Source organism: Acartia tonsa, chromosome 15 (assembly GCF_053477335.1).
Source record: "Acartia tonsa isolate MP-2025a chromosome 15, ASM5347733v1, whole genome shotgun sequence".
In the NCBI taxonomy this organism is placed as follows: domain Eukaryota; kingdom Metazoa; phylum Arthropoda; class Copepoda; order Calanoida; family Acartiidae; genus Acartia; species Acartia tonsa.
In genome coordinates, this window is record NC_137274.1 from 16,282,248 (window position 1) to 16,299,708 (window position 17,461).

General features: G+C 34.3%; 2 protein-coding genes across 3 annotated transcripts in view; one reads left to right on the forward strand and one right to left on the reverse strand.

Annotated features, from left to right (window-relative positions):
* The window catches only part of LOC145307471 (uncharacterized), a 200,207-nt gene that overhangs the window by 79,971 nt on the left and 102,775 nt on the right, over nucleotides 1–17,461 (forward strand). The gene's annotated exons all lie outside the window — the stretch shown is intronic.
* On the reverse strand, nucleotides 9,658–17,382 carry LOC145306952 (uncharacterized). The gene is made up of 11 exons (XM_080149292.1): nucleotides 17,353–17,382; nucleotides 16,763–16,915; nucleotides 16,116–16,163; nucleotides 15,441–15,507; nucleotides 14,751–14,822; nucleotides 13,917–13,995; nucleotides 13,577–13,639; nucleotides 11,418–11,455; nucleotides 10,832–10,960; nucleotides 10,578–10,622; nucleotides 9,658–9,725 (listed from the first exon to the last, which is right to left on the reverse strand). The coding sequence occupies exons 1-11, from the start codon at nucleotides 17,380–17,382 to the stop codon at nucleotides 9,694–9,696; spliced, it is 756 nt and encodes a 251-aa protein (XP_080005418.1). The 3' UTR covers nucleotides 9,658–9,693.

Sequence of the window (17,461 nt, forward strand, 5' to 3'; positions counted from 1 at the left end):
ACACTCATCTTAATAAACCAACTAACCACAATTCACTAAAGCCCCCAAAGTTGTTAAAACAAAAAATAAATAGAAGGTTATTATAAAACTTTGGCCTGGGGACTAGCGTAATAAAAACAGCCCATTGTCCCCTCTTAAAAAGTTGAGTCTAGGACGGTTTTATGCTATTTTTTTTCTTATCCCTTGCTAGGCTTTGAATACATATGTTAATTTAGGCATGTGTTAGAATTGTCCTATCGATTATAAATTTAAGCTATGACAATTTCTGAGACAGTTAGGTACAATTTAAAAAGCGTAGCAACTTTATAATCAGAGAAAGGGGACAATGGACTGTTTATTTCACTGGTCCCCAAAGTTATACAATAACTTTTTCTTATTAGTTGGCTAAACAACCTTGAGGACTTTTACTGAATTTTGATTAGTAGGTTTTTTAAGTTGAGTGTTCAAACGCTTCAAACACAAATTTTCATTCACAGGCGGGGTAATTTTGGGTATAATCATTGGGGATTTACATCAATTTATCGGCAATTGTCTTATCCCTTTAGATACCTGATATTTAATATGAAATAATTATTAAATTCACTTGATTTTTAGATTCCTAGAACTATTAAACATGTTTCATTATTATAAGTAAAATTAAATAAGTTGTTACTCTTTATTTGTTAATGTTCGTTTGTCTAACCATCTCATTTGTTGAGTTTCACTTTATTACAAACTAGCGGCTACGCCCCTATAGGCCTCTAGTGGCACTTTAAATGTTTTTGTTTGTTAAAGTTAATATTTTATGTATGATACCTCTTTATTTGACGTTAAAGTCTCCCATAAGTTTTTAAAAATTTCGATTTTTTGTCATTTCTCTTGAGAGGGTGGTGGTACCCTCCCCCAAAATAGTTATAAACTTTCCCGGGACTTATGAGAAGCTACCCTGTTAAGGAGAACCCGATCGGTTCAGCGGTTAGCGAGATCCTTCGGTACAAACACACAGACAAACACACAAACACACAGACATCCTGTTACTTTAGTATAAGGATTTTTAACTTGTTAAAAAAACATTTTTATTTTAAAAATCACAAATCTTAAAAAATCACCATCTATATTACAAAGTAGAACGATGTCTGTTTGAACCGAAGGATCTCGCTAACCGCTGAACCAATTGGGTTCTCCTTAACAGGATAGCTTCTTATAGGTCTCGAGAAGGTTTATAACTATTTTTCGGGAGGGTACCCTAGAGAAATCACAAAAAAATCGAGAAAAAAAATTACGTAGAGACTAGAACGCAACATAGAAAATAATTATGTAGTATTTGAAATAAAAAAACAAACATTTAAAGTGCCACTAGAGACCTTTAGTGGGCGTGGCCGCTAGAATTTTATAACTCGGAACACTTTTATTAATAAAATCACTAATTTATAAAATACACTATATTTTATAACTTATTAACAGTGTAACCACCAACCAACGACTACGCTTGAGTACGAATGATATGCTGTCTGTCCGTTTGTCGGTCTATCTGTGCCCCCCAGTAGTACAGTAGAGTTTAGTACAGTTGGAAGGTGTAGCTGAGGTGTTATATGAGGTTTTTGGGGGACTTGAGTATCCGGTTGACATGAGGATATACGTAAGAAGGAAGGTCCTTAGCGTGTGTGTGTGTGTGTGTATGTGAGTGTGTGTGTATGTGAGTGTGTGTGTGTGTGTGTGTGTGTTCGCTAGTAAATGTGTATTAGACTATGACAACAGCTGGTTTTTTTGAAAAATATCAGATATGTAATGAAATCCTCAAAAAATTAATATAAGGAATCTTAAGACAATGGACGATAAATTGATATATATATATCCCCAATGATCATAAACAAAACTTTCTCTTCTATTAATTAAAATTATTGGTGAAAAAGTTTGGAATCAAACAATCTAAATTTAATCAAAGTTTCTGAGCAAGAAAATAATTATCTTTTTTAAATATAATTTTTTTTGCATTTAATAAAAAAGTAGGTAACTTAAATTTAAAAATTAAATTTTTTTGTCATTGTCTAATGTAAATGGTTTATATGTGTGTGTGTGTGTGTATGTGTTTGTGTGTGTATGTGTGTGTGTGTGTATGTGTGTGTGAGTGTGTGTATGTGTGTGTGTGTGTATGTGTGTGTGTGTGTGTGTGTGTGTGTGTGAGTGTATGTGGCTGGTCAGAGAATGCGTGTGTGTGTGTGTGTGTGTACACGGTCATCTACTGTGTGTGTGTGTGTGTGTGTCGGACCATATGTAGTTCAATACTTAAAAAATATTTTTCCAGTATGGCTTCAAAGAAACCGATTAATATCCGCTGGCTTAGAACCGGTTCAGTCAGACATACTGAAGAATCATGTATAGCATCGTATTACAAACAATTTTCTACGAATATTAAAATAAAAATCATAGGATTACTATTGGTTTTGTTAGCCCGGGCCTTCGGCCGAATAAATCTATCTTTTTAATATCTGAGGAAAGCTGTCTATAATACGATGCAATAAATAACTCTTAAAATGTATGTAAATTAACCAGTAATTTTGGTCGACGATGTAATATAAATATTTTTTTCTTTAGCTATTTTATAAAATAGTAAGATTTTCTGTTTAAAGCTTAAAGATATATAAATATATAACCTACTCAACTGATCCTCCATGCTTCATAAAGGTCCTTGAATGGTTTTAGGCTATTTTCTAAATTTCTAATCTATCTCTTTCAATACAATACTCTAAATCACTAGTTTTTCATAATAAATGTAAGTTTTTGGTATGTTAATCTTCTAAACAGCTCTTAAAATATTTTCAACTCCCATGAATAGATAAAAAGTGTTTTTTGTTTACAAAAAAAATAATCTTCGCTCAAATCTTTGTTTGCAAAACCTTTATCTGGAAGTCTCTACAGTGCAAGTCAACAAGTTTGGCCTATTTTTGGCCAAGACATTCTCCCTACTCTATCTCTATATGTTACGTATCTGACTTATCATCTGTTGGAGAAGTTTAAGTTTATGTTATAGCTAGGGTTGGCAATCCAATTTTGGCCAATTTTGGAATTCGAATCCAAAATCAGTTTTTTAATAGTGGATTCTGGATTCTTAATTGGTATGCTAAAATTAGCGTCTTGAGTTTTTTCTTTCAACTCTCGCTTTTTGTAGGCAGGATTTTCATCATTATACAGGGTGGGGCAAATAAGACCGGACAAATTCTAACTTCTAAACAAATTAACATAAAATCGTCAATTTTAAAGATTTTATTGAATTTTAAAAACTGGCAAGCAAAATAGGTATATGACTATTAGATTATTCAATGAAATCGCCGCCAGCCTCAATCACCGCCTTCACCTGCCCCCTGAACCGCCCGCAGGCTCTGGTCACCATGTCCCTGTCCAAGCTGGCGAATTTCTCCTTGATGGTGGCAATGAGGGAGGTCTTTGTTGTATAGGCACGTCTATTGGTGCATGCTTCAAAGTAGCCCTAGGCCTAAAAGTCCATTTAATTAAGATCGGGCTGCTGGGAGGCCCCATTTCCTTAGAAACGTGAGTAACCGCAGGATCCAAATTCACCCAACTTTAACGCTACCCTTTGACACGTAGGCTCTTATTTAAACCACAGTTGAGCTGGAACGACGTTCTATACCTTTTTGGAAATGGCATGAAGATTCAGCTAGGGTTGTCAGCGCAATTCATAGTCTAAAATGAGTTTTAAAGTTCCATATGGGTCTCTAACGTCGAGAACCGAGAAATTTTCACGATTTCACACAATTTTTGACATCTTTAAATCTGCCACGTTTCACTTTGCCGGAGTACTACAGCCAAGCCACTTTAGATAGAGAGCTCTAGTCTTTTCTAGTGTCTTACTTATGTATCTAACAGTATCCCCAGCAAGTTGCATAACTCTACCTCATCTACAGATGGGCTGAGATCCGATTTAGTGGGCCCTAGTCGAGAATCCAGATTATTCCACCGGCGCATTTCGAATCTGCCTTGTTGAACAAAAGCGCGGCCAGCTCGGAGTATGAGCCCATCTTCGTCCAAAGATTTTTTTGTGCTAAAAGGTAATTACCTAAGCTTTTTATAGTGGGGTCAAACGTCTTGATCGGTCAAGTAGTTTTGGCGCTATGGCCGTTTAAAGTTTGTCCGGTATTATTTGCCCCACCCTGTATATAAAATCTTTTAAAATCTGGTTTGATTCTCAGAAGTGAATTATAGAGAACACCAAGAACATTAATTTTTAGGACATATGTTGCACTTAATTCTTTAAATTTTTTAAAAATGCCTTATAAAATACACAGTGGGATCTTTTGAAAAAAATCGGGACATCCAAAAAATCTAAAATCGACTTTTATCTATCCTAGGACCTAATAATGGCTGTAAGTAGACAGCTAGAAAAGAAATTTTTTAAAAATATTAATTTTTGGCGGGTTTATGCCATTTTTAAAAAAGGTAGTGAAAAATTTCTTTTCAGTTTTGATGATTTTCCAGATTTTTTTACACAATTTTTTCAAGGCAACAAAAAATACATTTATGTTCATCTTATGAGAAAAAAAATTTATTGAGGTACTTTTCAGATACCTGTACCAATGTCTAATTAAAGAAAAAATTTAAAAAAATATTTTTTTGGTGGTGTAAATTGACATTTTGTGAGAAAATTTCACCAAAAATATTAAGATTTTTAACCTCAAAAAATCAGTTTTCTCCATTTTACCCAAAAACGGACAGGAGGCCCCAGGTTTTGCAATAATAATATCAATATACAACATGTATTGTGTATAAAACAGTTTTCACAACCTGGGGCCTCTTGTCCGTTTTTGAGTAATTGAGCATTTTACATTGCATGGTTTGAACAATTTCGTTTTTGTTAATTTCAAATTTTCCCCCGTTAGAGGGGGAAGGAGTCATTTTAGAGCCCAAAGTCATCTCTGCAATATTTTCAAACTTATTAAGGCGGATCTTTTTTGACTTATGCATCATTTGCCTCTGGCGAACCGTTTCGCCGTTATTTGCCGCCGTTGGCGTGATTTTTAACGATTTTTGCCGTTCTCGCGGTTTTAATGGACATTTAAGGGATAAAGGAGTCGTTAAATAAAGATGACTTAAAATACTTTTATTTTAGTAATTAAATTTGCTAAATTTCATGTGTTCTAAAAAAATTTGTAGTTCTAATTGGTTTTGGTCCAGCAGAAATTCAAATTTGGAGATTAATTATAATATTGCAAAAACATTATATACGCATCAGAGAGAGAGAGAGAAAATAGAAAGTAATTATGCTTATATTCTTATACAAACTTTAAATGAAGATAGCTAGACTTAGAATAAAGGTATTAACACAAAATCAAAAGTGTTTTGAAAATTATGTTATTGTTGTTTATATCTGTAAAAAAAAATATTTGAAAACATGCCTTATAAGTGTCCTATTTTACTTATACTGGACCTACCTAAAAATGCTGGGACTCGAAATGGGTGCACCTGACGCTATATTCTTGTTCACAAACATTGTTTGCATTGAAGAAATATTTACATAGACGTTGATTTTGTTAAAATATTCCTATCCTCACTAAAGTTATGAAGTTTTATAGATTTTTTAAAAATAGGGTAGCTTCGCTCCTCCAAAACAGCAAGACGTACTTACCAAATGCACATTAGAAGTTAACAGAGGCAAAATTTAAGTTATTTCCGAGTTAAAGCAAAAGAAATTACATCATTTCTTCAAATACAAGCTTATTTATTGAAGTTTACTTTTGTCTACTCTAAATGTCCCGTTTTTTTTCAAAAGATCCCTTTGTGAAATACTGCTAGAATCCGGAATCCGCAAGGAATCCACCACTTTTTTGACGGATTCTTTAAAGAATCCGGAATCCGAATCTGGCCCAAAAATTCAATGGATTGCCATCACTAGTTATAGCACAGTTTGGTTAAATTTCCAGATGTGTTGGTCATGAAGGGCCACAGAACCTTATCAACAAAACAGAGATTAGATTTATTATTTTCAAATTATTTTTATTTTGTGTAGAAAATTTTCTACAATTTAATACAATGCAATATTTTTAATTCTGACACGAATGCATTTTTGGCCATACTAAAGAAATTAAATAATTTAAGTATCAAACTTTAGACTTTACGATAGCGTTTTATGCCTAGTACAGGGTGTCACGTATATTTTTTTTTACCAATAATGGCGGTAAAAAATAAATATGAATTAACAATGAACTAAAAAATGATGTAAATCCCCTGTGATCAGACAGAAAATTATCCCTTCTGTAGATAACAATTAGTGGTTGAAACGTTTGAACATTTAACTTAATAAACCAACCAATTAAGTCCCCAAAAGTTGTTTAACTAACTAATAAGAAAACGTTAATGTGAGACTTTGGGTAATAGTGTAATAAACAGCCCATTGTCCCCTCTCTTTCTCTCTGATTTTGATAGATAGGACAATAGCTTAAATTCTTGTAGATAGGTTTAAATCTCGGCAAATGAATTAATGCAGGAAGTACCCAATGTTTTATAAACACGTTTTCTAAAACTTTGGGTACTCTTATTTCAATCGGTTGATTAGTTTATACTAATATAGTGTCCAAACTTTTTCAATAATTATTTTAGGTTAGGTTAAGTAGGGGCTAAGTCAGCTTACAAGGGCAAGAAATATGTAAAAAATATATTTTACGGATTTAAAAAAATATATTTTAAACCTTATCAAAATGTATCAATCCTTTTAAAAGTTCTCAATCTAATTTATTTAGTAAAAATTGCATACTCTCCCCCCTTTTGTGAAAATTTATACCCCTCTCTCTAAAAGTGTGCCCTAGGAATAAATGTATCTATCTATCTATTCACGCATCTCTCTATCATTATATAATCGATATATAATTACTTGGATGTTGCACCAGATTTTCAAGTACTCTAATAAAATTATTTTTTTAGCTGGCTAAAATAATGATACACCGTCCCCTCCTTTTAGATGAACTAACAGTTCAAAAAATGAGGTCGATAATAGCAACGATAATTTTTTTCTTGTCAATATATCCACATATATTATATCCATTAGACGTATATACGTAGTTTTTTACCCAGGCGACCTTGAATAGTCTTTTCATTTATACACTGTGGTACATACCACAGGGATCTAAAGGGATAAGACAATGGCCGATGTATAAATGTACATTCCCAATGCTGATACACAGAATTGCCCCTTCTGTAGATTAAAATTATTGGTTGAAAAGTTTGAGCTTAATAAACCAACCAATCAAAATTCAATATGAGCTAAAAACTAGAGATCTAAAGAGATAAGACAATGGCCGATAAATTAATGTACATCCCCAATGATGATACACACAATTACCACTTATGTAGATTAAAATTAGTGGTTGAAACGTTTAAACACTCATCTTAATAAACAAACCAATCAAAATTCACTATGAGCTAAAAACTAGAGATCTAAAGAGATAAGACAATGGCCGATAAATTAATGTACATCCCCAATGATGATACACAGAATTGCCCCTTCTGTAGCTTAAAATTAATGGTTGAAAAGTTTCAACACTCATCTTAATAAACCAACCAATCAAAAGTCCCTAAGTTTTGTAAGCCAGCGAATAAGAAAAAGTTATCATAAAACTTTGGGTACTAGTGTAATAAACAGTCCATTGTCCTCTCTCTTAGGACCAACCAATTAATATCGGCTTTCTTATTAGATGGATTAACAACTTTAGGGACTTTAGTGAATTTTGATTGGTTGATTCATTAAGTTGAGTGTTCAAACGTTTTAACAACTAATTTTGACTTACAGAAGGGTCATTTTTGTGTATCATCATTAGGAATGTACATCAATTTATCGGTCATTGTCTTAACCCTTCAGATCCCTACAAAATTATTATCTCGGTAACGTAGAAACTTGTTTTTCAGTATTGCTTTGAAACCGATTAATAACCGGTGGAAAAGAATCGGTTCTTTGCCACATTGAAAATTATGTATAGCATCGTATTATAACCAGTTTTCTACGAATATAAAATGTACAATTAAATGTTTAAACCAGTTTTTTGCCCGTGCATTCGGCATCTCGGGACTAAAAAAGTTTTAAATCTACAATTTTATATCCGCATAAAGCTGTTTATAATACGATGCGATAAATAATAATAATAAATAGAGGCCTTCACCAAGCGTTTAAAGCTTTCATATTAGTGTTCAAACGTTTCAACCAGTAATTCCACACTACATAAGGGGATATTTTGTGTATTATCATTAGAGATGCACATCAATTTAATGGCCATTGTCTTATCCCTTTAGATCCATGCTATTTTTTTTATATACTACTCTTTCTAGGATCTAGAAGAATCTTCACTGTAAAAGGAGAGCCATATCGGTCGAGCGGTTGACGAGATCATTCGTTACAAACACACATTTTGTCACTGTCATTTATACGATGCCCCTAGAGGCCTCTAGGAGGTCCTACCCCAAACGTAAGAGTCCCAAACGTCAGAGTGGACAAACGCAAGAGTCCCAAACGCAAGAGTCCCAAACGTCAGAGTGGGACAAACGTCAGAGTGGGACAAACGTCAGAGTGGACATTGCTTAAGTAAAACATCAGAGTCTATGCTATTTTAATTATATGACAAAAAATAGACAGTTTGGCCCCCTAGCCTGCCTAGCCGCGGGCGCTCGGCCCCCTAGCCTATAACCTAACCTAACCTAATCATAAAGAAAATGACTCTGGCTGCAGCACTCAGCACCCTGGCCTACCTAGCCGCAGCGCTCGGCCCCCTAGCCTGCCTAGCCGCGGGCGCTCGGCCCCCTAGCCTATAACCTAACCTAACCTAATCATAAAGAAAATGACTCTGGCTGCAGCACTCAGCACCCTGGCCTACCTAGCCGCAGCGCTTTAATGATTATAAAATCGAGACTCATACGTTTTACTTATAAAATGTCCACTCTGACGTTTGTCCCAAAAATCCTGCGTTTGTCCACTCTGACGTTTGTCCCACTCGAGTGCACTCTGACGTTTGGGACTCTTGCGTTTGTCCACTCTGATGTTTTTCCACTCTGACGTTTGGGACTCTTACGTTTGTCGTGGAACCCTCTAGGAGCATCATTTAAGCTAATTTTAAGGAATTATCCTAATAATTTATTAAATATGGACATAAAAAACTATAACAAAATTTAGTAAAATTAGTAAAATTATGAAAATATTTAGATACAAAAAAATGCAATTTGGTTTTAAGGTAACTAATAGATATAAATAATTGAAGAAGGAGGGGGGGGGGGGGAGTCCTACACCCTAAATTTAAATTTAGTGACCGATTTTAAGAATTTAGTTCATTGGTCCTTCCAAATATTTTTACTAGAAAAATTAACATTAACATTAGATGTCTTCATTGGAGGATTTTTTTTCAATTTTTTCAGTTCGGAGATTTTTTCTCACAATGTTTTTGAAAAACATTAAAAACTTGAAAATTAAAGAAAAAAATATTAGAAACCTAACCTTTATGGGAATCGCTAAAACTTTCGGGTAAAGTCCCTCTTAAAGGGCGTTTCATCGTACTTTCACAATAGCTTTTACCCTATTTCTAGCCCCTGCGGGGCCAATTGCCTAACCTAAAATAACCTATAAAATAATCTCCCCCCTCAAAATAAAAAGCTTAGATGTCCATGTCCCCCCCCCCTCTTCTTCTTGTGAAAAATGGTTCTTTTTCTTTCAAATATACTAATCTAATCATCGTTCTCAGTGTAGGGTGTAATTTCTGAAATATAAAATAATAAAATTAGTTTTGGGTGATTTCACTTAAACCCCTAGATGGGTTCTTAAAAAGTAATGCCGCATTTTTTCGACATTTTTTACGCTATGAATAACAAGCGCGGCATTCGCGAAATCTAAAAGAGTATACAACTATTTATTTAATTATTTTGCTTTTATTGGTACGGCCTTCATAGAAGAGAAACAAATTATCTTTAATCCATTTTTGCTGCATATTAATTAATGCATCTTTTTAGAGCTGTGTTAGACATTATAAAAATGGCTTAAAAAATAATTTAAAATTCAGAATTCTTAAGTTCTATCGTCTTCGTTCAATCAATCAATGTCTAAAAAACGCCGAAAAAACGCGAAAAAAAACTAAAAAAATATGTGGGAGGGGGAACAATGTATAAAATATAGAGGTCTTTAAATAATTTTTCATTTTTCTCTCCTACTTGGTGGAAAAAAAAACTAGGGGGGAAGGGGGGAACGAATAAGAAAATTTATATCATGGGGAAAATTGAGTCTTGTCCAGAATATACACCCCTGCTTAAACATTCGTCTTAACCACATTATCCCCCCTCCCCTCTTATAATATTTTTTAAGAAAAAAAACATATTTATAATGCTACACACCCTACGAGAGTATATTGGATCAGCGGCTAGCGAGATCTTTAGGGAAGATAACGAACGAACGGATGGACATTGTTCTACTTTGTATTATAGGTACTACGTCAAACATTAGACAGACAAACAATAGATGCATCAAAAACTAGACTACGACAATCAGTAAAATTTTTAATTTCGCAACAAACAGTAGAATTTTGAAAGTGCGACAAACACTAGAAGTATATTCTTACCTAATAGTTGTGAGGGGTCTATTTCAAAAGAATCGTCATTTGTATCTAAAAGAAAATATTTATGTTAAAAAAGGAATTGAGTCTGTCTAAGTATCTGTCTGTATGTTTGTCTGTCTATCATTCTGAATGTGAATCTGGCTGTCTGTCTGTCTGTCTATATGTCTATCTATCTGTCTGTCTGCCTGCCTGTCTGTCTATCTGTCTATCTGTCTATCTGTCTGTCTATGTATGTATGTATCTATCTATCTATGTACCTGTACTCCCCCCCACACTGCCCCCTCCCCCCACCATGATGGCTTTATGTATATTATTCTTGTGTTTCTTCAGGTGGTCGGAGCGGGAAAAACATTTCGTGCAGAATTCACATTTGTGCTTCTTTTCACCTAGATAGTAAACAAGGATGACAACAACAGTCGTACAGACGGACAGACAAGCAGACAGATGGACGGACATACGGACAAACAAACAAATAGATAGATAAGAATACAAACAGACGAGTGTATCTTCGTTGTGTATTTTTGCAGATAGATTAAAGTATCTTTAGAAAAAAGACCCAGCCCTCTATCTCTGGTAACAGCCGATAAAATTTCACAACCGTGGCTCAACTCAACATGTCGTCGTCGGTTCGACACCGCGTCATAACTAAAGACGACAAGAATGGTTCCTACTGCTACTATGTCAGATGCACGACCTAAATAGTTAAAATAGGGAGAATGCCGTGGCCTCAAACAGGCGCACCTCATTACCATGCACAGTTAGGACTTCTCAGACAAAGGTCGTGCAATCACAGGGTTGGATGTCTGATGGGTCAGGCAAAGTAAGTAAGGGAGAAATATTAACCTGTGTGAGTTCTAAAGTGGCGGTGCAGCTCATCAGATCTAAAATAAACATATCATGTAGTGATGGCAATCCGTCGAATTTCTGGGCTGGATTCGGATTCCGGATTCTTAAAAGAATCCGTCAAAAAAAGATTCTTATTTTTGGCGGATTCCGGATTCTAGCAGTATTTTAAAAGGTTTTTTTAAAAATAAATAAAGCATGAAAAGCTGTTAAATGAAAATAAATATATTTTGATGTCATGTGACCACTGTACAGCCAATTAAAGGGTTTAGTTGACGGTGAGATCCCTGTGAAACCCCAATGTATTTTTATATTTGCAGAAAGCTGGATATAATACGATGCCAGACATAGTTTTTTCGTATGGATGAGAACCGGTGCCTGTCCACCGGATTCGAATGAATACGAGAAAAGACATAAAATATTTAAAATAAATTAGTGGAAGTAGGTAGGGTAAAGCGGGGCGATCACGGTTTTGAGGCGAAGTCGGTATTTTTTTACACACCTTCATTAAATAACATTTTTCTCCATGTTCTAATCGACTGACAGAAAAAAACATAAAATCAAATTTGTTCTTTATTAAATTTTTAGGGTACTTATTGGGTCTTAAAGTCGGACGACAAAAAATTTTTTTTTTGATTTTTTTGCTTCGGTCGGAAAAACGGTAAGTTGGACAAAAACTGGTAAGAGCTAGAGCTTAGACGTCTTCAGGGGACTTATTAAGAATCTAAAGGGCTATCCATTTCCGTTTAAAACTTCAAAAAAGCTTGCATAGTTTTTTCTTAAATCGACTAAAAGTGAAGCGGGGCGAACTCGGTTTTTTCACTTTTTGTACTAACTTTTTCAATTTTATATAAAAAAGTTAAATTTTCGAGAAAAAAAGTCAAATTTCTCATACTTTGAAATTTTTTTTTTTTGTAGAAAAAATTGTCCGATCTTCATAATTTTTTTTGTGAATGCTCTTTATTACATTTAGCAACTTTAACCTTTTGGACATGCTGTAATTAAATCAATATGTTATAGGTTTTTTGAAGCTGGAAAATCGACCACAGATTTTGCCAAACTTTTCTTTTTTTTCAACTTGAATTTTTCAGGAAATTTTGCTAATAGAACTAATTTTTTTTTGGCCAAATCTATTCAAAATTGCCTGAATTTTAAAGAACAGGCCTTAAAAGTCATAAAAAGTTATTTTTTCTAGTAGTATTTTGATGTTTTTTATCAAAAAAAAATTTCGAAAAAAAAGTCAAATTTCGCGTACTTCGGAAAAATTATTTTTTTTGGTAGAAAAAATTGACCTATCTTAATAAAAAATTTTGTGCATACTCTTTTTTACATTTAGCAACTTTTACCTTTTGGGCATGCTGTAATAAAATCAATACGTCATCGATTTTTCGAAGCTTGAAAATGCCCTACCGACTTCGCCTCAAGGCGGGGCGAAGTCGGTGCCGTTTTAGAGATAAATTTTGACAAACTTCCCAAAGTCCTAGGTTTACGTCCTTTTAGGACCTGATCGACTTTTCCGAGATCTTTCTACTGGTCTTGGTCCCATTTTAAAAAAATAATTTTACGATTTGCAGGTTCAAAAAACCGAAAAAAACACCGAGTTCGCCCCGCTTTACCCTAGTGAAAAGACTGAGAGAAAGATAAGTGAAAAACGAACGAAGATAAAAAGGTCGCAACAAATTAAGGGGGGGGGGGAAGTTTTGACACATTTGCGTAAACCTGGTACCTAGGCTTTATCTTAGGACTGAGAGGATAGGTTATTAGAGATAAAATCATTCTTATATGATGAATTTCACGAAGTTTTAAGATTTTTTTGATAGACCTCCAGGTTCCGGAGCTGCAGGCCTCCAGGTGTTCTCTGTACAGGTAAAAATGAAATTTTTTTTTTTAATATTATTCACATATTTGAAGAAAAAAGATTTATAGGTATTTTGTTTTATAAATTGATTTGTAACTTTAAAAATTTAACCACCAGGATGCCTGCAGCTCCGGAACCTGGAGGTCTATCCAAAAAATCTTAAAACTTCGTGAAATTCATCATATAAGAATGATTTTATCTTAAATAACCTATCCTCTCAGTCCAAAGATAAAGCCTAGGTACCAGGTTTACTCAAATGTGTCAAAACTCCCCCCCCCCCTTTATCAATCAATCAATATACCTGGTAAATCTTCTGTCACAACCTTCCCAAGTGCACACATATGGGGTATCTCCTATATGCCATCTAAAATTGATTATATTTTGTACATAAATCTAATGTCCATTGTCTTATGCCTTAGGTAAGATTTCCTGCATTAGCCATGCCAAATATTTCCGTAAATCATAACGATGAAATGTATCCAAAATGATAATAAACAATATTACCCCTTCTATAGATTAAACAAGTTTGTTGAAAAGTTAGGAAACAAATAGTTTGAAACCAACCAATCATTATTCAATTAAAGTACCCAAAGTTTTTGGGCTAAAAATTAAAAATAACATTGTTATAAAACTTTGGGTACCTGAGATGAGCCCTTAGATGTGAAGACTTCTTGTACTTCTTGGCACAGTCAGGGTAGTGGCACATATGAACTATATCTCCTAAATAATTATATCTAGGTAGTGGCACATATGAACTATATCTCCTAAATAATTATATCTAGGTTGTGGCACATATGAACTATATCTCCTAAACAATTAATCAGTTGTATCTGGGTAGTTTATTACACCGAATTTGTTATTCTAGTTCAAACAACATCTGAGAAAATTACATTTTCAGCAGTTTCCATCAAAGTGCCTTGTCAAAAATACTACTTTGTGGCACTCCATTCTATAAACATCAGAGGACCTAATATGCTACCTTGTGGCACTCCATTCTAGAAACATAAAGGACCAAATATGCTACCTTGTGGCACTCCATTTTAGAAACATTAGAGGACCTAATATGCTACCTTGTGGCACTCCAATCCAAAAACATCAGAAGACCTAATATGCTACCTTGTGGCACTCCATTCTAGAAACATCAGAGGACCTAATATGCTACCTTGTGGTACTCCAATTCAAAAACATCAAAGATCCTAATATGCTACCTTGTGGCACTCCATTCTAGAAACATTAGAGAACCTAATATGCTACCTTGTTACCTTGGGGCACTCCATTCTATAAACATCAGAGGACCTAATATGCCACCTTGTGGCACTCCATTCTAGAAACATTAGAGGACCTAATATGCTACTTTGTGGCACTCCACTATCTATCATACATAGAATGATGTCCGTCTGTCTGTCCATCTGAATCATAAGATCTTGCTAACCGCTGGACCGATATGGTTCTCCTTAAACATGAAGTAAGTATACCTGTTCTAGGGCCCCTACCCCCTTTATCCAGACAGTTGGGACACCTACAAAGCTTCCGACATAGAGGGACACCCTAGGTAGAACAAAAATATTATCAAATTTATATTTCTAGGGAGCTGTATTAGACAAGTTGTCTGTAGGTTTGTATAATAAGATCTTGATAACTGCTGGACTAAAATGCCTTTCTCCTTTTTAATAATCTAAGAATAAGGGGGCTAGGCTTCTCTTAGAGCAGCTGCAAGCATATTAAAATATAACATTCCTTTAAAAAAATAGAAGAAGGTTGTCCCCCCCCCCATTGCTATCCCTAACAAGTTGCATTTTCCAAACTTTCTCACATTTGATTTTCAATAAAACTATAAATAGCACAAAAATGGTCAATACATTTCAACAACCTAGAGCTTATTACAGTTCTAACTATGTTCATACATTTTTTTTACTATTAACATAAACCGCGCAGAAATTTAGAAAGGTTCACATTTTTTTTTAATAATTTTTCCTTATTGCTAACCCTTGCAAGTTGAATTCTCAAACCTTTCTCACATTAGATTATTTAATACAGCTTCTAAACTACAAATAGCACAAAGATGGTACTTATATTTCCAAAACCTAGAGCTCATGACTGTTGCATTTTTTTACTATTAATACACGCCACGCAATTTAATTTTTAAAAAAAAATTTGATAATATTCCTTAGAAGAATGACAAGTCCTGGATAAGCTCATCTCACCATCTGACGTCACTGTCATGTGCGGAACCTAAAAGTTTTATTTTGATAGGATTATTCTTTAATTTGTAACTTCCGGTTATGCCACTAGGGGTACTTACGTAAAGGGAAGGGTATTCGGCCTACCACTTTTTATGTTGGTTTCATAAAAATAAGAAAATTTTTTCAAGGGGGTAGGGGATTAATTTTTCAAAGGCAATTTCTATTAAGAGGGTTGAAGTGACTTTCCCCAAAATAGTTATAAACCTACCCATGACAAATGAGAAGCAATACTGTAAATGAGAACCATTTAGGTCCAGTGTAAAAAAATTAGGCAGACAGTCTGTTACTGGTATAAAAAAAGATACCTACCAATTTATCTAGATTGCTAATGGAGATCCTATAATATAAAGTAGTAAGCTTTTTTTGTCTGTAGCGAAGGATCTCGCTATCCGCAGAACCTATATGGTTCTCTTTTACAATGAAACCTCTTGTAGGTTCTGAGATGGTTTTAGGCTATTCATTTTTTTTTCAGGGAATGGTTTTAGGGTATTTTTCTGCAATTCAATATTCCTTCGAATGTAGTGCCCGACCTCTACGTTAGCGTTACGGACGATTAAAGTGAATTATAGAGTAGCTTCACTTGTATTAGGTTTGTACCTCAACTTTGTGTGGCTCTAGCAGGCTTCGTGTCAAATCATTGGCGTCCTAAGAATTAATACATTATACAGTTGCTGCCCTATTTATAAGGGATATAAGCATTTTATATAATTGTTTTATTTTCTATGCATAATTAAGAATTTAAAAAATTCGTTTCTATTGAAACACCCTGTACATATAGGATGTTTGCGATTTTCCTGAGATCTAAAGGGATAAGACAATTGCAGATAAATTGATGTAAATCCACAATAGCGATACTCAAAATTACCCCTTTTGAGTTTACAATTAGTCTCAACTTAATGAATCAACCAATCTAGAAAATAAGAAAACATAGCAACTCTAGATTAACAGGAATCTAATTAATTTAAATCTCCAATGATGAAACACAATATTACCCCTTCTGTAGATTAACATTAGTGGTTGAAACGTTTAGACACTCAACCTAATGAATCAACCAATCAAAATACAATAAAAGTCCCCAATGTTGGTAAACCAGCGAATAATCAAAAGTTATTAAAAAACTTTGGAGAATTAAGTAATAATCAACCTATTGTCCCCTCCCTTAACGAGAAAGTCCATACGTTTATTTCAAAAGCATTATCCTAAAAACAAACTAATTACTATAACGATTAGGCATATAAGTTTACCTTTATAGCTTTCTTACTGGCAGCTTTGATAGTTGGCGGTGCCATCTTTTTCAGTGGCGGCGGGGATATAATGGTATTGCTGCCGCCGATCGCCTTCAGCCCCGGTATTTCTCGCCGCCGACGCTTGTGACCACCGATATTTTCATTTGCTGCCTAACATATTAATTCATTATCTACACCTTTTAAATATTATAGGGTGAATGAGCAAGAGAGGGAGAGAGATAGATAGATAGAGAGAGATGGAGGGAGAATGAGAGAGATAAATTGCAATGAAAAAAAAAGAGAGAGAAAGAAGAAGATTTGGAGAGCGAGAGAAAGAGAAGGAGAGAAACAAAGAAAAGGTAAGAATTATTAACTAGGTAAAAAAGATGAAAAGAGAGAGAAAGATAAAGTTAAGATAAAATTTTAGATAAAAACATCCTCATAGCCTAAAACCATCCAAAGATCCATAAAAACATAATTTTAGTTTTATAAGAGTAAAGTTAAAAAGATTTCCTAAGCACATCTAAAGTTAAATGAGAACCATATTGGTTCAGTGGTTAGTGAGACCCTATAAGCTACAGATAAACACAGGACAGACATCCTATTACTTTAATATAAGGATGAAAAACTTCATTCATTCCGCAAACAAATAGAATAAAGGTCTTATTGTTATGGTCAATGAGAGTAAAAATATTGTAGCACTATGAGTTTAATGAT

Bases quoted from the DNA above. Each gene is read 5' to 3' on its own strand.
- LOC145306952 (XM_080149292.1), bottom strand. From the start codon at position 17,382: ATGAATGAAGTTTTTCATCCTTATATTAAA. The intron at 10,623-10,831 runs GTACATAGATAG...ATTTTCTTTTAG, and splicing joins CAGTGTGGGGGGGAGTACAG to ATACAAATGACGATTCTTTT. The intron at 9,726-10,577 runs GTAAGAATATAC...TTTATATTTCAG, and splicing joins AGACCCCTCACAACTATTAG to AAATTACACCCTACACTGAG.